Source organism: Cebus imitator, unplaced genomic scaffold, assembly GCF_001604975.1.
Source record: "Cebus imitator isolate Cc_AM_T3 unplaced genomic scaffold, Cebus_imitator-1.0 Scaffold641, whole genome shotgun sequence".
Taxonomy (NCBI): Eukaryota; Metazoa; Chordata; class Mammalia; order Primates; family Cebidae; genus Cebus; species Cebus imitator.
In genome coordinates this window covers 670447-695169 of record NW_016107956.1, presented here as the reverse complement: position 1 = coordinate 695169, position 24723 = coordinate 670447, and the positions used below count along the sequence as shown (strand labels likewise).

Sequence of the window (24723 nt, the reverse complement as noted above, 5' to 3'; positions counted from 1 at the left end):
TTAAGTGAAATCATCTCACAGTCAACCCAAGATTTATTCTCCTGAGCCAATAATCCTAGGATTGCTACAGAGTTAGTTTTAATCCATGCTTTACATTGTCAAAGAGGATCTGGTTACTGAAAATCTACACAAAGAAGGAAAAAAAAAGGCTATAGTGAGCAATGTTACTGAAGACGAAGAGGCATTTTCATTTATTTTTAGACAAAGCTAAGGCCCAGCATTATCAGAAGCCGGTCAGGCACCTAGGTAGGGACATACAACTCATTCTAACCCTTGGACAGCCTTACATCCTACATTTTGTCCATTAAACAGAACTTGCATTCAGATATTTATTCTGATTATTTGGTCAAAAGATGGGCACTAATATCAAAATATCAAACAATGTCACAGTCCAAAAGTAGCAGCTCTGACTGGTTTCTGTAGCAGTCCAAGACGCTGAGCCTAAAATTTAAGTTCAAGGGCTAATTGTATTAAATTATAATTTGGGTATAAATTATAAATTATAAAAATACAGCTGATTCCTAAGCCCCAAGTACTTCCTTAAAGAAACAATGTTGGGAATTACTCACTGGCTGCTCCCTGAACATGAATTAAATCTTCATTATTTTCTCTCTGTGTCAATTTGTAAGAATAAATAACATGATTTGGAAGACAGTGCTAAGACAACAATCTATCAGCCACTGACACACTGTAGGAAATGCAATGATCAGGAGGAGGTGGGGGGAGGAATCTAATATTTATTGAGTACCTATCATGAACTAAACACAATTTCTGGTGTTTGACACATGTTTTAATTAGTTAGTGAATGTACCTGGGCCAGGGCCTGACATAAAATTGACACTTACTAAAGGATCATTTTTGTTATCATCATCGAATTCAGTTCTCAAAAAAACAACTACACTAGGGTTAGCATTATCTCCATTTTACAGATGAGGTTCAGAGAGGTTATGTAACTTCTCTAATGTCTCCATAGCTAGGACATAGCAGACTTGGTATTGAAACCCAGTAATGTTGTCCATGCATTTACCAAGGGCCTCTTGCCATCCAACTTACTCCACAGAACAGAAATGGCTGCACCTTCTGCCTCACATGGGACAGACACCCATCACCAAGGACCAGATATCTGCGATGCTCCAAGGTCTGCTGCCATCGTGCAGTCAAAGCACTGCCTGAAGCAGACCAGGCAAAGGGCACCTCTAGAGTGAACCACTCTGGTATCAGAGAAAGCAGTTAAGACCAGAAAAAGCACTAAGGTGACAGGTGAGACCTGATAACCTGGCTTTTATATAAAACCCTGAACCAATTTCCCTCTACCTATTATCATCCTCAACCCACCCTCCACATATTCCTGCTTAAATCTGTCACTGGTCTCCAATTATCCTCAAGATAAAATCCAATTGCCATTTAAACTCCTCATGTGCCAGTTTTTACCTGTTCTCCAGCTTCACCCCAACTCCCCAAATACCTACCATGCTTCAGTTCATCTGAATCACGTACAGTTCCCCAAACCCACCATGCTTTCCAGCTGCTCCACTTCCTCCTAACTCCTGCCTCTTCTTCTACTTTTTTTTTTTTTTTTGAGGCAGAGTCTCATTCCATCACCCAGGCTGGAGTCCAGTGGCGTGATCTTGGCTCACTGCAACCTCTGCCTTCCGGGTTCAACCAATTCTCTTGTCTCAGCCTCCCGAGTAACTAGGATTACAAGTGCCTGCCACCACACTCACCTAATTCTTGTATTTTTAATGGGGAGGGGGTTCACCATATTGGTCAGGCTGGTCTGGAATTCCTGACCTGAGGTGATCCACCCACCTCAGCCTCCCAAAGTGCTGGGATTACACACACGAGCCACCATGCCCGGCCAACCTGCCTCTTTAAGTCTCAGCTCACACATCACTTTTTTTTCAGAAAACCTTCCCCAACTTCTCAGATACTTCAGACTCTGATCTCCTTGAGGGCATCCTGTGTCACATGATCAGTTCAACAATAATTTGAGGCACTGTACCCAGTTACGAGGCTACAACAAGCCCCAGCTTGCAGGCCGGTAGAAACAAAGCTATGATGGGGTACATAGGGTGCTAACAGAGTATTAGTCAAACTTGAACCCCAAGCTTCAGAGGGTCTCCTGAAGGAGGCAAAGAAGGAAAGAAGACAGTGAGCTCAAAGGAGCTAAGGCCTGAAATAGGCTTTATGTGGAGAGTCACAATTATGTGGAGAGTCAAGTTCAGAATTACTTGACTTTTAGGGTAACAGGTGCTCAACCAATATTTGTTAGAATCAGTTCATCATTTGTCACGTTATCAGGTCAATAAGATGACTGCAAAAGTTAATTACATGCGGGACAAACAAGAACAAGCATTTTTCATGAGGTCAAGATAAATTCTTCTTAACTAACCTTAGTTTTTTCTTGGCCGTAGAAGTTGTCTCTGATGCAAAACTGATTAGAGGTTCCTAACAGTACTTTTCATGCACATTACTCACAGTCTGGTCTTCCAACAAAAGAGGGTTCCACAGCATCAACAATAATAGTCACCACTTTTCTGAACACCTACTTTGTTTCAAGAGCTATGCTAGGTTCTTTAAAACACATTTTCTCTAATGCTAATCTGGCAGGGAGCTGTTTTGGTATTTATTTCACTTATTGAAAACTGAGACACAAAATGGTGAAATAACTTGTTCACAGTTACCCAAACAGTAAATCATTAATATGGGATCCAGATATGACTCCCAAGCCAAACGCTCTTTCCACTCTGCCACACTACTGCCTAAATAAAGGCACTGCTGAGGCTTAAATGACTTCCCTAAAACACTCAGGATGTACCTGAGTCTAAACCACTCCCTCCACCACATCCAGTGCTTGAATCCTTTGTGTAATAAACTATACTAAGTGGCTGTCTACTAAAGTGTGCTTCCCAGATCAGTAGCATCAGCGACACCTGGGAGCCTGTTAGAAATACAGACTCCTGCCGGGCGCGGTGGCTCAAGCCTGTAATCCCAGCACTTTGGGAGGCCGAGGCGGGTGGATCACGAGGTCAAGAGATCGAGACCATCCTGGTCAACACGGTGAAACCCCGTCTCTACTAAAAATACAAAAAATTAGCTGGGCATAGTGGTGCGTGCCTGTAATCCCAGCTACTCAGGAGGCTGAGGCAGGAGAATTGCCTGAACCCAGGAGGCAGAGGTTGCAGTGAGCCGAGATCGCGCCATTGCACTCCAGCCTGGCTAACAAGAGCGAAACTCCGTCCCGAAAAAAAAAAAAAAGAAATACAGACTCCTGGGTTCCTCCCCAGCCTACTGAATCAGAACCCATATCTTAACAAGATCTCCCAGTGATTCATATGCACATTAAAGTATGAGAACCACTGACCCAGCCTGCTGTTGCCAACCTGGCTGCACAAGTCGCAAGGGAAGCTTTTCATAAGCAGACCTCATCCCAAATCTACCTGTTATCTCCAGAGGGTAGAAATTTAGAGAGCTGGCTGGGCATGGTGGCTCATGTCTATAATCTCAGCACTTTGGGAGGACAAGGTGGGTGGATCACCTGAGGTCAGAAGTTCAAGACCAACCTGACCAACATGGAAAAGCCCTGTCTCTACTAAAAATACGAAAATTGACTGGGAGTGGTGGTGCATGCCTGTAATCCCAGCTACTCAGGAGGCTGAGGCAGGAGAATGAATCCCTTTAACCCAGGAGGTGAAGGTTGCAGTGAGCTGAGATTGTGCCATTGCACTCCAGCCTGGGCAAGAAGAGAGACTCTGCCTCAAAAAAAAAAAAAAAAAAAGAAAGAAACTCAGCTTTCTTCCCAAGCTCTCCTATATGATTCTTACAAAGCTAACTTGAGTTTTTCCTAAACATTTCAGTTCCCTTAACCAAGAGGGTTCCCTGCCCCCTTGGTTAACAATCAGAATCACTTGGAAAACAAATACTAATGTCAGCCGGGCATGGTGGCTCATGCCTGTAATCCCGGCATTTTGGGAGACCGAGGCGGGAGGATCACAAGTTCAGGAGTTCAAGACCAGCCTGACCAACATGGTGAAATTCCTACTAAAAATTAAAAAATTCTCCAGGCGTGGTGGCCTGCGCCTGTAATCCCAGCTACTCAGGAGACTGAGGCAGGAGAATTGCTTGAACCGCAAGGCAGAGATTGCAATGAGCCAAGATCAAACCACTGCACTCCAACCTGGGCAACAGAGTGAGACTCTGTCTCAAAAAAAAACACTATTGTCTGGGTTCTGAGAGTGGGACCAAGGTATATCAGTATTCCTCAAGTGCTTCTAGTTACATGCAAAGATGTAAGCCAATGTTATACAGTTAAAAGTATTACTGCTTTTCTTTTCTTTCTTTTTTTCTTTTTTTGAGACAGAGTTTCACTCTTGTCACCCAGGCTGGAGTGTAATGGCGCGATCTCAGCTCACTGCAACCTCTTCCTTCTAGATTCAAGCGATTCTCCTGCCTCAGCCTCTCGAGTAGCTGGGATTACAGGCACCTGCCACCATGCCTTGCTAATTTTTGTATTTTTAGTAGAGACGGGCTTTCACCAGGTTGGCCAGGCTGGTCTCAAACTCCTGACCTCAAGTGATTCACCCACTTCAGCCGCCCAAAATGCTGGGATTACAGGTGTAAGCCACTGCACCCAGCCAAAAATATCATTGCTTTTCTAAATCTCTCTGAAACCATGACACCTAGAACCTAATACAGTACTCCCTAGATGTAATAAAGACATACAGCTTCTTCATTCAAAATGCTGTATTTTGCCGGGCACGATGGCTCACTCCTGCAATTCCAGCACTTTGGGAAGCCAAGGTGGGCACATCCCTTGAGGAGAGGAGTTGGAGACCAGCCTGGCCAACATGGTGAAAACCTGTCTCTACTAGCTGGGCATGGTGGTGTGCACTTGTAATCCCAGCTACTTGGGAGACTGAGGTAGGAGAATTACTTGAGCCTGGGAGGCGGAGGTTGCAGTGAGTTGAGATTGTGCCACTGCACTCCAGCCTGGGCAACAGAGTGAGGCTCTATCTCAAAAACAAACGAACGAAAAACAAAAACACAATGCTGTATTTCTCTTTCTCCTCTTTCCTTCCTTCTTTGGCCAACAGATCACATTGCTGGCTTGCACTAAGAGGTCATTTAAAACCCCTAAGCATTATTTTTTATTTATTAACTTTTCATTCTGAAATAATGTTAGATTTAAGAAAAAGGTAGCAAAAATGGTAGAGTTCACCATTACCCAGCTAGCCCCAATTTTTACATCTTACATAAGCACAGTACAATGATAAAAACAGGAAGCTAATGTTACAGGATCCTTGGGTGTCACTTTGCCAGCTGGAAACCTCTGCGGCCAGTGGTACCTTTGCCTGAGTTTTGCTTGGGCCTTCTGGGCCCACTCAGCCTGGCAGGCTCATGCTACCAGCTTGGATCCCATGCCTGCCAAGGGCAAGTGGAGCAGCAAGGGGTGTATGAGCAAGTGAGCATGGGTTCCAGCCACTGCGCATAGCCAGGCACACTGGCTGTGGTGGGACAAGCAGCTCTAGGCACTGGCATGGGCGCTGGCTCCCTGTAAGGCTGTGGCTGGACCGGGTCCACTGCAAGCAGCTTCCATGGCTGGCACTGGGAAATATGGTGGTGGAACCCCGGAGACTCCAGGAACCACAGAGCCCAAAAGATGGTTCACAGCCCTGACTTGGGAAGCTCCTAGGTCTGGGATCTCCAAAGGGCTGCAGCTCTTCTCACCTCTGTTCTCTCCTTCTTGTGACCTGCAACATGGTGAGCAAGGGGCATGTTTCAGACCTATTTGTGTTACAGCTCTTTCAGCCCTACCATTCAGCAGGCCCCAAGTTCCTGCCCCACATCCAGGAAGAATGAGGTATGTGGATAACTGGAGGGTAAGGCAAAGAGGAGCTTCATTGAGCAATAGAACAGCTTAGAGGAGACCTGCAGTAGGTAACTCATATCTGCAGCCAGGATGTTCCAACGAGTGTTCAGCTTTCAGCAGAGAGGAGACCCTGGAGTGAGTAGCTCCTCTGCTCAGCTGCTAATCCCACCATCTGCTCACTTCTCAGCAGAGAGGAGACCCTGAAGTGGGTACCTCCTCTCTAGAGGAAGGACATCCCATCATTTCCCAAGTCTGGTTAAGTCTGGGGTTTTGATGGCCTTTAAAGGGGAAGAAGTGCATGCTGATTGGTCCATGGGTGGTCATGGTGAGCCTGGGAAAAAAGCACCAAAAATTCCCACTCCAGCCTGCAGGGATAGCAGCCCAGGCCCCAGACTTCAGACCTCCTTGGCTTAAAGGTGGGGCTTCACTGGGAACCCGTCCCTTGCCACCCAGGAGCCTGTCCGCGTCTGGCCACCATTTGTAGTGCCATGCCAAGGGGCACCCGCAGGCCAGCACTGAGCTACCCTCTGCGCCCCCCCACTCAGCCTCCCTCCTGCACTTGTCAACACCCAAAGTCCAAAGGGGCGAAGGCAGCAGGGGGCTAGCATGTCAGTCTTGCCCTGACCCTGTGCACACCCAATAGGCTGTGGCAGTGCCCAGGCTTGGCCTCAACTTTGCTCCAAGATCAGGGTGGGTGCAGGGAGTGGGGAGAGTCCAAGCAGCAGGAGCAGGCACTTCCAAGCCTGGGCCCTGAGTGCAGAGATGCCTTGATCCACAGCCATGGCTTGGACAACTGCAGCTGCAGCTCTACCTTAGGGGTTGGGGCTTCTGCCTGCTCCTTGCCCCCATGAGCACAGGGATGTCTAGTCCACAGCCATAGCCATAGGGTGGCTGCAGCTGTGCCCAGGAGGGCAGGGCTCCTACCTGCTCCTGGTCCCCAAGAGGATAGGATGCCTGGGTCCACAGCCATGGCTTGGGCAACTGCAGCTGTACCTGGGAGGGTGGGGCTCTTGCCTGCTCCTGGCCCCCCAAGAGAATAGTTCTTCAGCTGCACCCAGGAAGCATGAAGCTCCTACCCTTCCAACTCAGAAAGGGGCAGGCTTCTGCCTGTCCCTGGCTCCCACCAGCTCTGTGGAGTGTGCAGCCCCAGCCACACCTCCCCCACTGCAGCTGGCATCATGGCAACAGCAGCTCCAGATGGACTGCTGCTGCCATCACTAACACTGACACAATACCATTATCTAATCTAGACTTGGTTCAAATTTCACCAACTGCCCCACTAATGTTCTTTATCTGGTCCAGGATCCCTTCCAAGATCTCACAGTGCACTGAGCTGCCACGTCTCTTCCACCTCCTCCAATCTGGAACAGTTGCTCAGTCTTTGTCTTTCATGACCTTGACAATTTTGAAGAGTACCAGCCAGTTATGTTGTACAGTGTCCCATAATTTGGGTTTATTTGAAGTTTTCTCATAATTAAATTCAGGTTATGGATTTTTAGCAAGAAAACCACAGAAGTCACATTGTGCTCTTCTCAGTGAACCATATTAAAAGGCACACAATGCCAATACATCTCGTTATTGAAGTTAACTTCAGTCACTTGGTTAAGGTACCATCTGCCACATTTTTCTATTGTACAGTTGCTATTTTTCCCTTTGTAATTAATCAGTATTTGTGGGAAGATGCTTTGAGACTATGAAAATATCCTCTTTTGGCTGGGCGCAGTGGCTCACGCCTGTAATCCCAGCACTTTGGGAGGCCGAGGTGGGTGGATCACCTGAGGCCGGGAGTTCAAGGCCAGCCTGATCAACATGGAGATCTACTAAAAATACAAAATTAGCTAGGCATAGTGGCGCATGCCTGTCATTCCAGCTACGTGGGGGGCTGAGCCAGGAGAATCACTTGAAACCAGGAGGTGGAGGTTGCAGTTAGCCGAGATTACGCCATTGCACTCCAGCCTGGGCAAGAAGAGTGAAACTGTCTCAAAAAATAATAATAATAAAGAAAATATCCTCTTTCTCATCATCAGTTTTCCCATCCATTTCAATGTTTACTGAATTTTCTTTCCTGCTATAATTATGATGGTTCCCAAATGATGATTTTCTAATTCTGTCATTGCTCCTACATTTATTAATTGTAATCCCAACTGTAAGGAAGAGCTCTCTCCTTCCCCATATGTTTACTTACATATTTATTTATTTTTTGGAGACAAGGTCTCACTCTGTCAACCAGGCTGGAGGGTAGTGGCATGAACACAGCTCACTGTGCCTTGACTTCCTGGGCTCAAGTGATCCTCTGGCCTCAGCTTCCCTAGTAGCTGGGACTACAGGCATGTACTACCATGCTCTGCTAATTTATTTTTTTGTAGAGACAGAGTCTCACTATGTTGCTCAGGCTGGTCTCAAACTTCAGGGCTCCAGTGATCCTCCTCCCTCAGCCTCCAAAAGTGCTGGGATTATAGGCATGAGCTACCACATACCTGGTCCGGTCCCCCATTTATTTATTTGTATCAGTATATCATGGATATTTACTTTATTTTTCTATTTCTTCTATTAATCCATTACTATAATCACAATGGGTGCAGTGGCTCATGCCTGTAATCCCAGCACTCTGGGAGGCTGATGTGGGCGGATCATGAGGTCAAGAGATTGAGACCATCTGGCCAACATGGCCAAACCCCATCTCTGTAAAAAATACAAAAATTAGTTGGGCGTCACGGCACATCCCTGTAGTCCCAGCTACTTGGGAAGTCAAGGCAGAAGAATCACTTGAACCCAGGAGGCAGAGGTTGCAGTGAGCTGAGATAGCACCACCGTACTCCAGCCTGGGAACAGAGTGATACTTCATCTTCAAAAAAATAAAATTAGCCAGGCATGGTGGTGGGTGCCTATAATACCAACTACTTGGGAGGCTAAGGCAGGAGAATCACTTGAATCTGGGAGGCAGAGGTTGTAGTGAGCCAAGACTGTTCCACTGGGCAAAAGTGAAACTCCATTTCAAAAAAAAATTATTATTGTTATTTATTTTGCTGGTCAAATTCTTCAAGATTTGGCCATTAGGACACCTTCATTCACAATGGTTCCTGTATTATCATATGCCTAGGTCGTTTTTTTAAATTATGATTAAAGAAACAAAAAATTTACCATATTAATCAGTTCTAAGTGTAAACTCACTAGTGTTAAGTATATTCACATTGTTGTGAAACAAATCTGTAGACCTTTTTCATGTTGCAAAATTGAAACTGTACCAATTAAACAACTCTGAATCTTCCCCTCTACTCAGCCCTTGGCAACCACCATTCTACTTTCTGTCTATGATTTGACTACTTTACATACTTCATGTAAGTGGAATCATATAGTATTTGTCTTATGGTGATTGACTTATTTCAGTTATCATAATGTCCTTAAGGATCATCCATGTTGTAGCATGTGACAAGATTTCCTTCCTTTTTAAGGCTGAATAATATTCCACTGTGTATATATGACACATTTTCTTTATTCATGCCATTCATTAGTTGATGGACACTTGAGTTGCTTCCATCTCCTACCTACTATGAATAACACAGCTATACAAGTATATAAATATCTCAAGATCTTTTTTCTTTTTTTTTTTTTTTTTTTTTGCGATAGCTTCTCACTCCACCACCCAGGCTGAAGTGCAGTGGTGCAATCCTTGTTCACTGCAACCTTCGCCTCCTGGGTTCAAGCAACTCTCCTGCCTCAGCCTCCCTAGTAGCAGGAATTACAGGCATGGCCACCACGCCTCGCTAATTTTTGTATTTTTAGTAGAGACGGGGTTTCACCGTGTTGGCCAGGCTGACCTCAAACTCCTGACCTTAAATTGATCCACCTGCCTTGTCTTCCCAAAGTGCTAAGATTATAGGCATGAGTCACCACACCCAGCCAAGATCTTAATTATTTTCAATATATGCCAAGAAGTGGGATTGCTGAATCATATGGCCTGTTCATCTTTTGAGTACTTCCTTACTTTCTGACATTGTAAGATTTTCCATACTCCTCATCTAGTACTCTCCCTGCTCCAGCTCCGGGATCAGCTATTCCTCATTCCCTCCTGCCCTGCCTCCTTTCCTTCTTTTTCTTTTTTTTGACAGGGTCTCACTCTCTTGCCCAGGCTGGAGTGCAATGGTACCATCACAGCTCGCTACAGCCTCAGCCACGACCCTCTGGGCTCAAGCAATCCTCCCAACTCAGCCTCCCAAGTAGCTGGAACTACAGGTACACACCACTATGCCTTGCTAATTTTTGTATTTTTTTGTAGAGATGGGGCTGTTGCCCAAGATGAGCTATTTCTTAAAAGAACTCTGGTTCCTTTTATTGGAGAATAGTCTTTAGGAAGCAAGATTTGGGTGACAGGTGTGCTCATTGCTACTGAGGTAATATTCTAGGTCCTCTTGGTAGATAAAGTAGGAAATTTATATATGCATATACCTATATGTACTTATCTTGATAGATATATATGTATGTATGGAATGTATGTATATATGAGGGTATCTTGTACGTGTATATATATATTTACATACATAATTTATACCATAAATTATATTGATATCTCCTCCAACCCAACACCACAGAGTTCACCCTTTCCTTTCACTTCTCCTTATTGTGTAACTCCTTTCTCCTAAGAAAACTGACTCTCACTATCCATAATATATATCTATTTGCTCAGTCCCAGAATACACATAAACTCATTTCAGAATTGCTAACTCATACCTGGTGAAAAATAAATTTACTAACTACAATAGAGTATTTGTATAAAGTTGTCCCTCAGTATCCATAGAGGACTTGTTCCAGGAACTCCTTTGGCTACCAAAATCCATAGATGCTCAACTCTCTGATAGAAAAAGGCATAATATTTGCACCTAACCTAAGCACATCCTTCTGTATATTTTAAATCATCTTGAAATTATTTATAAAAGCTAATACAATGTAATGTTATGTAAATAGTCGTTAAGCTATAAAAGTTTAGGACAAGCATCTGGTCCATGGCTTATTAGGAACCGGGCCACACGGTGAAGCTTCATCTGTATTTACAGCCACTCCCCATTGTTCAAATTACAACCCGAGTTCCGCCTCCTGTCAGATCAGTGGTGGCATTAGATTCTCGTAGGAGCACTAACCCTATTGTGAGCTGCACATGCGAGGGATCTAGGTTGTGCACTTCTTATGGGAATCTAATGCCTGATGATCTGTCACTGTCCCCATTATCCCCAGACACTTCTGTCTGGTTGCAAAAACCAGGGGTCCTACTTGATTCTACATTATGGTAAGTTGTATAATGATTTCATTATGTATTACAATATAATAATAATAAAAACAGTACACAATAAATTTGAATCATCCCAAAACCACCCCCCCCCCCTGCCCTGGTCCATGGAAAAACCGTGTTCCATGAAACCTCCCTGGAAGAAGATTGGGGACTGTTGGTTTAGGGAATAATGACAAGGAAAAAGCTCTGTACCTACTCAGTACACGCACAATTCTTTTGTCAAATATTTTTTTATCTGAAGTTGGTTGAATCCACAGATGCTGAACCCATGGATAGGGATAGCTAACTGTACAGCACTTTTTGTCTTTAGGCTTACAGCAAACAGCCAAAATACTGCTTCCAAAGTTACTTGGGTTAGTTCTTTCCTTTTCTGCTCCTTCCACTGTGGTTATAATTTATATTTATTCATATTCAGGTGGTTATTCATTTATAATACACTTAGGTTCATCTCTTACTCTTTGCAGTCCATTTTTGGTTAGCCCCACATTCTGGCTGATTGAATTTATTTTTTTATTTTTTGAGAGGGAGTCTCACTGTGTCCCCAGGCGGGAATGCATTGGCATGATATTGGCTCACTGAAACCTCCACCTCCCAGGTTCAAGCAATTCTCCTGTCTTAGCCTCCTGAGTAGCTGAAATTACAGACAGGCACCACCATGCCCAGCTAATTTTTTGTATTTTTAGTAGAGATGGGGTTTCACCATGTTGGCCAGGCTGGTCTCAAACTCCTGACCTCAGGTGATCTGTCTGCCTCAGCCTCCCAAAGTGCTGGTATTACAGGTGTGAGCCACCATGACTGGCCTGGTTGATTTTAATTATTTATTTTTTGGATAGATGAAATATTAATATGGTCCTGAAAGAGCTATTCAAAAACATATTCATTACAGTGTCACTCCTACATCATTCCTTCCACCACATTCCCAAGTACCTCTCTGCACCCCATCCCATATAACCAAGCTCATTAGTTTCCAGTTTATGTGTAAATAACATACATGTATGTTCCCTCATTTCCCTTTCTTTCTTTTGTAAAAAACATTATGGTATTGATATTAATTTATACTTTCCTTTCTAAATTAATTTAATTCACTTTATTTAATTCTGAAACCACTCCAAAGTGATTTAAAGAAACCTGCCTCATTTGTTTCTTCTTTGTTTGGTTTTTAGAGACAGGGTCTTGTTCTGTCGCCCAGGCTGGAGTTCAGTGGCATGATCACAGCTCACTGCTGCCTCAACCTCCCAAGTTCAATCCATCCTCGAGCCCCATGATCCAGAGTAGCTAAGATTATAGGCACACACCACCACACCTGGCTAATTTTTGAATTTTTTTTTTTTTTTCTGAGATGAAGTTTTGCTCCTGTTACCCAGGCTGGAATGCAGTGGCACAATCTCGGCTCACCACAACCTCTGCCTCCTGAGTTCAAGTGGTTCCCCTGCCTCAGCCTCTCAAGTAGCTAGGATTACAGGCATGCACCACCACGCCCAGCTAATTTTTTGTATTTTTAGTAGAGACGGGGTTTCTCCATGTTGGTCAGGCTGGTCTTGAACTCCCGACCTCAGGTGATCCACCCATCTTGGCCTCCCAAAGTGCTGGGATTACAGGTGTCAGCCACCGCACCTAGCCTTTTAAATTTTTTTTTAAAACAGTCTCACTCTGTCACCTACACTGGAGTACAGTGGCAAGATCTCGGCTCACTGCAACCGCTGCCTCCTGGGTTCAAGAGATTCTCCTGCCTCAACCTCCTGAGTAGCTGGGATTGATTACAGGTGCCAGCCATCGCACCTGGTTAATTTTGTATTTTTAGTAGAGATGAGGTTTCACCATGTTGGTCAGGCTGGTCTTGAGCTCCTGACTTCTTGATCCACCCACCTCAGCCTCCCAAAGTGCTGGGATCACAGGCATGAGCCACCACACCTGGCCAATTTTTGGATTTTTTTGTAGAGACAGCATCTCACTTTGTTGCCCAGGCTAGAAGTTCTGGCCTCACCATCCTTCCATCTTGGCCTCCCAAATTCTGGGATTACAGTGTAATCCACTGCCTGTAAACCAATGCCTTAGTGTTTTCTTGACTGCTCTTGTGTATTCATTTTGTCATGTGAACTTTAGCGTCAGTTTGATTAACTTACTAAAAGAGCTTCTTGAAATTTTTACTGGGATTGTATTAAACTTATAAATTAATTTAGAGAGAATCTCTAAATTAACTGACATATTTATGATGTTGAATCATCCTATTCAAGAACATTGTAGTAGTCTGTGTTCACACTGCTCATAAAGACATAGCCGAAACTGGGAAGAAAAAGAGATTTTAAGCCGGGTGGGGTGGCTCGTGCCTATAATCCTTGCACTTTGGGAGGCTGAGGCGGGCAGATCACTTGAGGTCAGGAGTTCAAGACCAGCCTGCCCAACACGGTGAAACCCCACCTGTACTAAAAATACAAAAATTAGCTGGTCATGGTGGTGTGCACCTGTAATACTATCTCCTCGGGAGGCTGAGGCAGGACAATCACTTGAACCCAGGAGGCGGAGATTGCACTGTACTGCAGCCTGGGCAACAGAGTGAGATTCCATCTCAAAAAAAAAAGAAGAAGAAGTTTTAATGGCATTATAGTTCCATGTGGCTGAGGAAGCCTCACAATCATGGCAGAAGGCAAGGGGGAGCAAGTTACGTCTTACACAGATGGCAGCAGGCAAAAAGAGAGACAGAGCTTGTTCAGGGAAACTCCACCTCATAAGCCATCATATCTCTTGAGACTTATTCACTATCATGAGAACAGCATGGGAAAGACCTGCCCCCATGATTCAATTACCTCCCACTGGGTCCCTCCTACAACACGTGGGAATCAAGATGAGATTTGGGTGGGGACACAGCTAAACCGTATCATTTTGGGTCCCAAATCTCATGGATAGTCATTAATAATATTAGTCTGTAGTTTTCTTTTTACACCATCTCTATAATGTTTAGATGTAAATATTACACTTCATAAAAACTTTTCAGAAATTTTCCTTCATTTAATTTTTTAATATTAATCTTTCTAGGTATACAGTAGGTGTATATATTTATGGGTTCTGAATTTATACAACATTGTGTCTATCTGCCATTTGAAGGTTTAGTAGAATTCCCCATGAGATAATCTAGGCCTGTACTTTTTGAGGAATAATTCCTTAATAGGGTTCTCTACTTCTTCTATAGAAAGTGGTTTTTTCAAACTTCCATTTTTTTATCAATTTTGGTAATCTAGTATTTACCCAGGAAATCACCCGTTTCATCAAATTTTTTAAATGTATTTGCAGAGAGGACTGCAAAGTCTGTTGTAATTATTTTTTCTGTTTCAGGGGCTATTTTTCTATTATCATTTCTTATTTTGTGTATTTGTATTTTCTCCCCTTTTCTTCTTCTTTATGTTAGCTAGTGGTTTGTCTATTTTGGTAATTTTTTCAAAAAACCTTAAAAGCAAAATGGTTTGAAGAATTACTGTGATTCCACAAGAGGGTGACTAGAATCAACAATAATATTATATATTTTTAAATAACTAAAAGCATAATTCTGTTCTTTGTAACAAAAAGAAAGGATAAATGTTTGTGGTAATCGATACCCCATTTACCCTGATATGATTATTATACATCATAAGCCAATGTTACAATATCTCATGTACCCCATAAATATATACACCTATTGGCTAAGCACAGTGGCTCGCTCATGCCTATAATCCCAGCACTTTGGAAGGTCAAGGTGGGTTGATCACCTGAATTCAGGAGTTCAGCACCAACCTGGCCAACATGGTGAAACCCCATTTCTACTAAAAATACAAAAAAATTAACCAGGCTTCGTGGCAGGCATCTGTAATCCCAGCTACTCAGGAGGCTGAGGCAGGAGAATCGCTTGAACCCAAAAGGCGGGGGTTGTAGTGAGCCGAGATCATGCCATTGCACTCCAGCCTGGGCAACAAGAGTGAAACTCCGTCTAAAAAAAAAAAAAAAAATCCAAAGTGTTGAGTTCAGTACAGGGCAGCTTCCCTGTTCTGTTAATTAAACTTTAGGACATTAAAATGGGCTAAGGGAGATGACTGGGTAGAAAGTATTATTTGCTTCCCAGACTACAAAAAAAGAAAAAAGAAAAAAAATACACACACACACACACACACACATACATATATATACACACCTACTTTGTACCCACAAAAATTAAAAAATAAAAAGAAGAAATATTGCTATTCAGTCTCTCTCTAAAACTAATACATAGAACCAAACATAATACTCTAGGTGTAAAAACAGAGACTCAGCTTCTTCATTCAAGATACTTCAAATTCTTTTTTTTTTTTTTTTTTTTTTAGACAGAGTTTCATTCTTTTTGCCCAGTCTGGAGTGCAATGGCATAATCTCGGCTCACTGCAACCTCTGCCTCCTGGGTTCAAGCAATGCTCCTGCCTCAGCCTCCCAAGTAGCTGGGATTACAGGCATGAGCCACTGTGCCCAGCCTGCGATGTTTCATATTCTTTTTTTTTTTTTTTTGTCACATTGTTGACTCACACTAAACTGTCAACCAAAACCCATAAATAATTTTTAACACATTTTGCTGTCAAACCATATACCTTCCATCTTTGAGCTTGTAAAATTGGTTTTCTTGATCTACATTTGCCTTTAATAAACTTCACCTTATTAGATTCTGTCTCAAGAGATCCTGTCATTCCATGCATTCATTTATTCAAATCAACATATTCTTGAGTCCCTACTATCTGCCAGGCATTGTGCCAAGGTCAGCACTTACAGGCACATAAATAAGGGATACAAAGTAATTGCTGCTACAAGGGAGAATTTTTTTTTTTAAAGCTGTTTATGCAGAGAAGGAGCCACAGGATGCAAGGCTGGGGGAATCAGGAAAAGGTCAAGAGGGAAGGAGACTTTTCGCTGTTTTTTTAAGGATGTCTGCCAGTTGCAGAAGGGGACATGGGCAGGGGTGATGGAAGGAGGAAGGGTTGGAAGACATACAGTATCTCAGAGGAACAGCCAGGTGAGGAGGTAGCGTGTGGGAGGAGCTGTCAGTGGCAGGTGGTGGTGTTGAGAAACAGGTCAGCCCCGACCACCAGCACTCAGACTAAGGCTTAATGACCTTCAACAGGATAGTGTGAAGTTGTGAAACAGGAGAGTGAAACTGTATGACCGGCATCCCGGAATAAAAAGAACAGCATGCAGGTCGAAGAAGGCAACGAGGAGCCCAGGCAATAATTCAAGCAAAGAAGATAAGCACCTAAAGTGAAGCAGCACCAGTGAGCAAAGGACAAACTCCAGAAACAAGTCAGAGATGACTGACAGGATGTAGGAAGCGACGAAAGGAGAGGAGCCAGAAAGTCAGGCCTGAATGACCGGCTGGCTGGTGATGCTTTAACTGGGATGGAGAGGTCATGAAGAGCAGCACTGGGGACAAGTCAACAGCTTGGTTTTGAGAGTCTGAGCTATTTGTAGAACACCAGCGTATAGATGTTCCACAGCCATTTGGCAAAACACAGGTCTAGAGCACAAGAGCTGGGGGCAGCGTGGGAGATCCATGTTTGAGAGTATCTAGGTATAAGTTGCCAACGAGACAACTACCATCTACCGAGCACTTCCTACATGCCAGGTATTGTGCTAAGCACTATGCTACATCCTTTATACATATGTTTTCACTTCATATTTACCCCGGGAAGAAATATTTTTCCTATTTTACAGAAATGGAAATCAAGGTTCAGAACAATATGCCCACAGTCACAGGGCTGCTCAGTGACAGAACAAGGGTTTGAATTCATGGCTGATGCTAAATCCTAGGCTCTACAGCAACCCAAAAAGTAAGGTGAGCTCTAAGAGTTTTTGGCAGAAAAGGAAGTGGCGACTGATGATAATGCATCAAGGTTTCAGAGGAGAGGAAGAGGGCTGCATTCTCTGATCAGGAGTGTAGGGAAGTGTGGAGGTGGGAAGAGGGAAGCTGAAGGAGTTCAAATGTAGCTACCCCACGAGTCATTCATTCCTATGAAGTAGGCCAGTTTATCTGCTGAGGATGAAGGGAACAGGAATAATGAAGGAGGCTTCAGGAAAGGGTCAGAGACTGGCAGCAGCCCCTGTGAGATGCTGGAAAGAACACTGACTGCTAAAGCTTCCTGGCAGCACCAAGCACTCAGCTAAGACGTGATGTCATCATTTCATAATTGACGTGCTGTAGACACGCACAACAGGCCTGGGCCATGAGCAGGGGAAACCAAGAATTGGCTAAACTACAACTGAAAATAATCAGAGGAGAAGCAGTGACCACCAGGGCAAAGGAAGTGAGCATGGTGTTGAAGTGACTGACTGACAATAAAGTTTGGGCCAGGGAGAAGAAATTAAGAGAAGGTGGATAAGCCTTAAGAAGATAGAAGACAGAAGGAAAGGACAACTCGATGGAATGAAAAAATAAGGTAATGGGAATGGAGGACTGTGAAAGCTGGAGTTTTGAGCAGAGTAGAGTTTCAGAGCACAACATTTCAAGGGTGGGGAAATTCTGTGGAGTAAGTTGCAAGTGTGGCCTCGGTATATGGCCTTGTCGAAGTGGCATGGAGGGGGACAGTCATTACAGTGGGGACAGTCCAGGAACTGGGAGGCTAGACTATGGATCCTGAAGTCCTCTCTAGAGAATGGTAGAGACTAAGCTGCTGACGCTATTTAGTGTTCTGTCCAGATTCACATAACTTTATTCTTTTTACTTTTGTTTAATTTTTATTTTTTGTAGAGATGGAGTCTTGCTATGTTGCCTCGACCCCCTGGCCTCAAGCCATCCCCCTGCCTTGGCCTCCCAAAACACTGGGATTATAGGTGTGAGCTACCACACCCAGCTTTCACATACCTCTAAAAACTAGTATGTCTTCTATTAAATCATTAATGAAATTTTTTTTTTTTTTTTTTGAGACGGAGTTTCGCTCTGTTACCCAGGCTGGAGTGCAATGGCGCGATCTCGGCTCACCGCAACCTCCGCCTCCTGGGTTCAAGCAATTCTCCTGCCTCAGCCTCCCGAGTAGCTGGGATTACAGGCATGCGCCACCATGCCCAGCTAAATTTTTGTATTTTTAGTAGAGACAGGGTTTCACCATGTTGACCAGGATGGTCTCGATCTCTTGACCTCATGATCCACCCGTCTCGGCCTCCCAAAGTGCTGGGATTACAGGCATGCGCCACCATGCCCAGCTAATTTTTGTATTTTTAGTAGAGACAGGGTTTCACCATGTTGACCAGGATGGTCTCGATCTCTTGACCTCATGATCCACCTGTCTCGGCCTACCAAAGTGCTGGGATTTTAGGCGTGAGCCACTGCGTCCGGCCATTAATGAAAAAATTTTAATTGAAGATAGGCCTTTGGCATGTCATCGCTGTCTGCATGCTGACATGAATCTGTTAAATGGCATCTAGCAGCGATGAGAGCTTCACAAGTGAGCAGGGCTAGTGTTATCCACAGATAAAGGGTTACACTACCCTTCTTTAGGTTGCTGCCTTTTCCTTTATTTCTAATTTAGGGAGTCAAGCACTAAACTAAGTGTCTGTCTCCCTTTGACCTGAAAATATCTGTACTTTTCATCCAGATATTTTGGGGGCAGGCAAGACCATGTTCTTGCTATAAATGCCCACTGCCAACTCTGAAGAAACTGACTTAAGGACAAAGTAGATAATTGTGAAGGCCAGCCATGCCATCCACTTCTCCCACAAAGCAATTTGTCTTCAAAGAGGCCTATGGGGCAAGCCTGGGCCCTGAGTGGCTCTGCTGCTTGGTTTGAACAACATATTAGGCCTTCTCTTTTTATAGCAGGTGAAATACCATATGCATTTTACAGGAGGCTGTTACTCTGTGAAAGCTGAACTAATGATTTCATTTCTTCTTCCCTTTTTTCTGGCTCATTATTTTTTAAAATTATAACTTATATAAAAGGCAGGTATGTAAAATAGGGAAAAGCAGAGCTTCTGTGATTAGGCCAGGGTTGGGAGTCCAAAGCCCAGCTCACTTTCCCTGTGTTTCTCCACCCTCAAACCCCCACCCCTACTCTCCAGCCATCTAAAGTAACTTAAGGGCTTCGCAAAGCAGCTGAAAACAAGAACCAAAACAGATATAAACACCAAAAAAAAAAAAATGCATTTTGTTTCCTTCTAACACTATCATTTTACACAAGTCTATTATTCAGTGACAAAAAGATACAGCAGTCTCAGCAAAATGAAAATATCGGGAATATTGAGAAACAGATCTTGCTGATTCTGGGGACAGTGTCCATAGGCACTCAGAATGGTCCAGCATTTGACATACCATTGTAGGCTTTTCTACAATCCAGCCTCTAACAAAATTAGGCCATCCCAAATCCCTGTTCATAGAATTGTTTACCTTCATACCAAGAAGGTTGGGAAAGCACCAAAATCTGCATGTGGCATGTGCCCAGTCAGTCTTCAATGAGTTCCCATTGTGACACCTAAAGTTCTTGAGAGGTTCTCCAAAACAAACAAAGAAAAAAACATGTTGGCCAGTGTGGTGGCTCATGCCTGTAATTCTAGTACTTTGGGAGGCTGAGGTGGGCAGATCACTTGAGGCCAGGAGTTAGAGACTAGGTTGGCCAGCATAGTAAAACCCTGTCTCTACTAAAAATGCAAAAAAAATTGGCCAAGTGCAGTGGCTCACACCTGTAATCCCAGCACTTTGAGAGGCTAAGGCAAGTGGATAGCTTGAGGTCAGGAGTTCGAGACCAGCTTGGCCAACATAGCAAAGCCCCATCTCTAATAAAAATACAAAAATTAGCCAGGCATGGTGGCAGGCACATATAATCCCAGCTACTTGGGAGGCTGAGGCAGGAGAATCGCTTGAACCTAGGAAGCAAAGGTTGCAGTGAGCCGAGATTGTGCCACTGCACTCCAGCCTGGGCGACAGAGCCAGACTCTGTTTCAAAAAAAAATAAAAACCATGTCAGCAAGGCCTGTGGTTGTTCCATGTGTACTAAATGTACACGCTGTCTATGACAGCATGCCTTCCTTATTGAGGAGAAGAAAATCAAAGTATTGAACACACCAGCACAAAGTCAGAAAACTAAACAAATAAATGAAGCTCTTTTGCATAATAAAAAAAGAAAAAAGAACTTGATCTTGAATATGATCCTGGATCTTGGTCAAGAGAGGCAAAGTAGGAGTGATCAGATTCCAGATTCCAACCAGGCTCACAGTGATAGTGTAGCTAACAGCTCCTGGGGTAGCTGCCCAGCCCACCATTCCCTTTTCTTTAAGAACCCTCCTCTGCACACACAGTGGTGGGTCCTATGACCAGGTTGGCATTGTATCATGCCCTCTACTGGCCACAGCTGACTGGTCTGGCAGAGTTGATTGGTGAAGCCCAGCTAATCCCTGGAATTTTTTGAACTGGCATTTAGGAATAAAATCAGTCTCCCTCCTCCTCCTTCATCTCTCTCAAAGTTGTAAGATATAAAAGTTAGACGTTGCCATAGGCCATGTTGCCCACCTGAGAAGGAAAAACCAGCTCTAGTAAAAGAGAATAAAGCCACCACAATCAGAGAATAGATATGTGGGGGAAAAAAGCCACCACAGAACAGAGGGAGAGATCCTGCTAGTGTTAGAGTTCTTGATTTCATTGTTTCTGCTGTATCCCTGCCCTTTCCATAGTTTAGTTTTTCTACCTGTCCTTGGATTCCATGAGTCAATAAAGTCCACTTCCTATCTCTGCTAGTTAAAGTTGAGTTCTTCGCACTTGTAACCAAACTAATTAAAAAAAAAAAAGACAAAGACAGTTGGTACATGGTACGTGTATGACTGTGTTGAACTAATCTCATTCCAGAGTTTCATGACTAACTTGTTCTGGGGAAGCTAAAAGGATGCCAGTGTAATAGAAGTTTAGAACAACGGAAGGTTTTCATGGTAACCACCCTCTGAGTCAGGCCTCCGGAGAAGAAAAGTAGACACAATAAGAGTTAAGGCTGTCTGAGAAGGATTCTGGCTTGATGAGACTGGATGTCTCAAAAGTTGTGAGAACAGCGATAGTACCAAGAAGTGGCTGGTGGAAGGAAGCTTTAGCAATCCCATAGTCTCCATCAGCTTTCTCCAAGACATTCCAAATAACCCTATGATTTTAGGTAAAACTCTTCTAGTACAGATAATTCTGTCCAGAATCTTCATTTGTGCAAGAAATCTTGACCTTGAAAGCTTTCTTACCACCAAATATAACTTCCTGCCTGTTTTTCTTTGGGGCCTGGCCTTCCTTCCAAACAAGTTTGTAAACCCGGCCTCAGTTCTCTATCTCCTCCAAGAGCCAAGTTCACAGAATTCCTGCAGAAGACTTTCTTGGTTAGAGTTGCAAAAGCACCAATAGGACTTCACCAGAAAAGTGTGTGGTATCTACTGTTCCTAGCAGAGGAACAGCCAGGGAGGGGCTCTATGTTTTCCTGCTGGCAACAAGAAAAGCAAACAAGAAGAGCAGAGAGCTTTTGTGGTATGCTAGAGAGACACTTCAGGAGAAGACATGAATGGCTCAGGAAGGAAATTAGTTTTACGGTGAAACCAGATACCTGTTTAGAACTCTGAGACCCTCTAGAAGCAGGAGATGAGGAGATGGGGGTAGGGAAGTTGCTGAGAAACTAAGAGGAAGGCTGGAGATTTGGAAACCTTATGTTATTATTGGCCTAAATTCTGCCAGTAAACACCCTATTGTATTTCTTTTCTATTAACTCTTTCAGCCCTTTACTGAACCTAGAAAAGCTATTTGTTCATTTAATTGGATGGCTAATTGGGTACAAATAAAGTTCCCAAGTAAAAATATCCTTAAATTTCTTCTTCCTTGTATGGACAGGGTTCTTTGTACAGTAGTCTCCCTTACCCATGGTTTTGCTTTCCACAGTTTTCAATCACCCATGGTCAACCACCGTGTGAAAATATTAAATAGAAAATTTCAGAAGTAGGCTCACACCTATAATCCCAGCACTTTGGGAGGCTGAGGCAGGTGGATCACTTGAAGTCAGGAGTTTGTGACTAGCCTGGCCAATATAATGAAACCCTGTCTGTACTAAAAATACAAAAATTAGCTAGGTATGGTGGTATGCATCTGTAATCTCAGCTACTTGGGAGGCTGAGGCAGGAGAATTGCTTGAACCTGAGAAGCAGAGGTTGCAGTGAGTCGAGATTGCGCCACTGCACTCCAGCCTGGGGGACAGAGCAAGACTCTGTCTCAAAAAAAAAAAAAAAAAGGAAAAAGAAAGAAAATTCCAAAAATAATTCCTAAGCTTTAAATTGCAACCAGCCATGGTGGCTCATGCCTATAATCCCAGCACTTTGGGAGGCTGAGGTGGGTGGATCACCTAAGGTCAGGAGTTCAAGACCAGCCTGGCCAACATGGTGAAACCCCATCTCTACTAAAAATACAAAAATTAGCCAGACGTGGTGGCACTTGCCTATAGTCCCAGCTACTGGGGTGGCTGAGGCAGGAGAATCAAGTGAACCCAGGAGGTGGGAGGCAGAGGTTGTAGTGAGCTGAGATCACGTCACTGCACTCCAGCCTGGGCAACAGAGCGAGACACTGTCTCAAAAATAAATAAATAATAAATAATAAATAATAAATAAATTGTCCAACACTGTGAGTAGTGTGATGAAATCTTGTGCCATCCCACTCTGCTTCACCCATGATGTGACTCATCCCTTTGTCCAACATATCCAAACTGTCTATGCTACCTGCCACCTTCTTCTTGGAATGACTGCCAAGGTATCACAGTGCTTGTGTTCAAGTCACCTTTGTTTTACTCTATAATGGCCTCAAAGTATAAGAACAGTGAAGCTGGAAGTCCAGATATGCCAATAGATGCTATAAACTTTCACCTTTAAGTGAAAAGGTGAAAGTTCTTGACTTAATAAGGAAAGAAAATAAAATCACATGCTGAGATTGCTAAGATTTATGGTAAGAACAAATCTTTCATCCATGAAATTATGAAGATGGAAAAAGGAATACATGCTAGTTTTGCTGCCATACCTCACACTGCAAAAGTTTCGGCCACAGTGTGTGATGAATGCTTAGTTAAGTTGGAAAAGACATTAAGTTTGTGGGTGGAAGACATGAACAGAAACAGGCTCTGACCGATGGCAGTCAGGTTCAGTACTATCCATGGTTTCAGGCATCCACTGGGGATCTTGAGATGGATCTCCCTTGGATAAGGGAAGGTTAATGTATTAGTATTCAGTGCAATGGTCGAAAGATAATATATCAGAAAGTAATGAGCTGAAGATTTTCTGAAAGATATCATCTCTTAAACTTATTTTTAAATTTCCATCAGTTGTAATTCTTAAGCTCAACAAAGAGTGAGAACTGCTGCTAGGAAATAGAGATTCACATTTAACCCTGTGGTACTTTTAAGAAGCAGGTACGTTGTTGCATATACGCTTCGGTAGAGATTGTTAACCATCTAATAGGAAAGCTCAATTTCGTCAGTCGAGTCTGAGAAGCCCTTAATTACTGAGAATCAAAAGAGCAGAATGTCTGTAGACATTTTGGATTTGTTTAAAAAAAAATGTTAAGTGAAATTTTCATCAGTTATGAGTCTCCAAACACTCTGCTCCTTCACAAGTACATGTTACAAGGTAAGTGCCCAATAAATGCATGTGAATGAATAGATGAATGAAGTATCACTCTATAGTCTAAGGGTATCCCTCAACCTAGAAATGGGAGATAGAGTCCACTCTCAGGGCCTGTGAAATTGGTTCTCTATTCCCTTACCACATCTACCTACTGAAAGTTATATCCATGACCACTTCAAGGGAGGTTGGTTTGAGGGATAACAAACAAGAGAATGTATTCAGGAAAGTGTCAGTTTGAGCCTTTGGTACTTACAGCCTAGACAACAAGGCCAACCATGGCAGATGAAGCATTTCTAGTGTTCCCTAGACCCTCTGAACTGCCTGAGGGAGTGGCACCTGGCTAACAGTGCCCTATCACTGGTCCACATGCCTGGCCAGCCCCTCACTCACCACGAGGAACATAAAGCTGCCTGATAGCTTGCTGCCAGGGTGCATCTGTTTAGCTGGCATTGCCTCCTGTGGGAACAAAGCCAATGAGCCTGGATGGGGAGAGGAGAAATCAAGCAGGATAGAAAAAAGAAGGTGGGGAATCTGGTGCTGTGTTGCACTGTACACTTAACATTTGTATAGCAAAGCACAGAGGAATTCATTGTGAAATGTCTGGAAGCCTCTAATTGGCCCGGTGTTGCCACTACTACTCCACGGAAGGCACAAGGCCCTTAGGAGTGATGTTTCACTTGCCAATCTTCTTCCTCACTCACTTTATGTCCCGCTTATGGAGATGAGACCAGACCAGACCAAAACTCTTCGTGTGTGTGTGTGTGTGTGTGTGTGTGTGTGTGTGAGAGAGAGAGAGAGAGAGAGAGAGACAGAGAGAGAGAGAGTCTTACCCTGTGGTCCAGGCTAGAGTGCAGTGGCAAGAACATGGCTCACTGCAGCCTCAACCTCCTGGGCTCAAGTGATCCTCCTACTTTAGCCTCCCAAGGTGGCTGGGACCCCAGGCATGCATGCCACCATGCCCAGCTACCTTTTT

The 24723-nt window shown here is 43.7% G+C and overlaps 2 protein-coding genes and 1 non-coding gene across 8 annotated transcripts in view; 2 read left to right on the top strand and 1 right to left on the bottom strand.

Annotated features, from left to right (window-relative positions):
- Nucleotides 1–24723, top strand: part of CRYAB (crystallin alpha B) — a 73779-nt gene that overhangs the window by 14414 nt on the left and 34642 nt on the right. The window lies entirely within an intron of this gene.
- DIXDC1 (DIX domain containing 1) overlaps nt 1–24723 on the bottom strand; it is a 95502-nt gene that overhangs the window by 55790 nt on the left and 14989 nt on the right. The window contains exon 1 of one of the 5 annotated variants that reach the window (XM_017517660.2): nt 2479–2575. The exons of the other annotated variants lie outside the window; for them this stretch is intronic. Within the exon in view, the coding sequence (XP_017373149.1) occupies nt 2479–2514 (36 nt within the window). The 5' untranslated portion in view covers nt 2515–2575. Of the gene's footprint in view, nt 1–2478; nt 2576–24723 lie in introns of those variants that run through there. 5 annotated transcript variants of the gene reach the window in all.
- Nucleotides 15130–15252, top strand: LOC119469399. The gene has a single exon (XR_005198195.1). It is a non-coding gene; the product is annotated as a small nucleolar RNA SNORA36 family (small nucleolar RNA).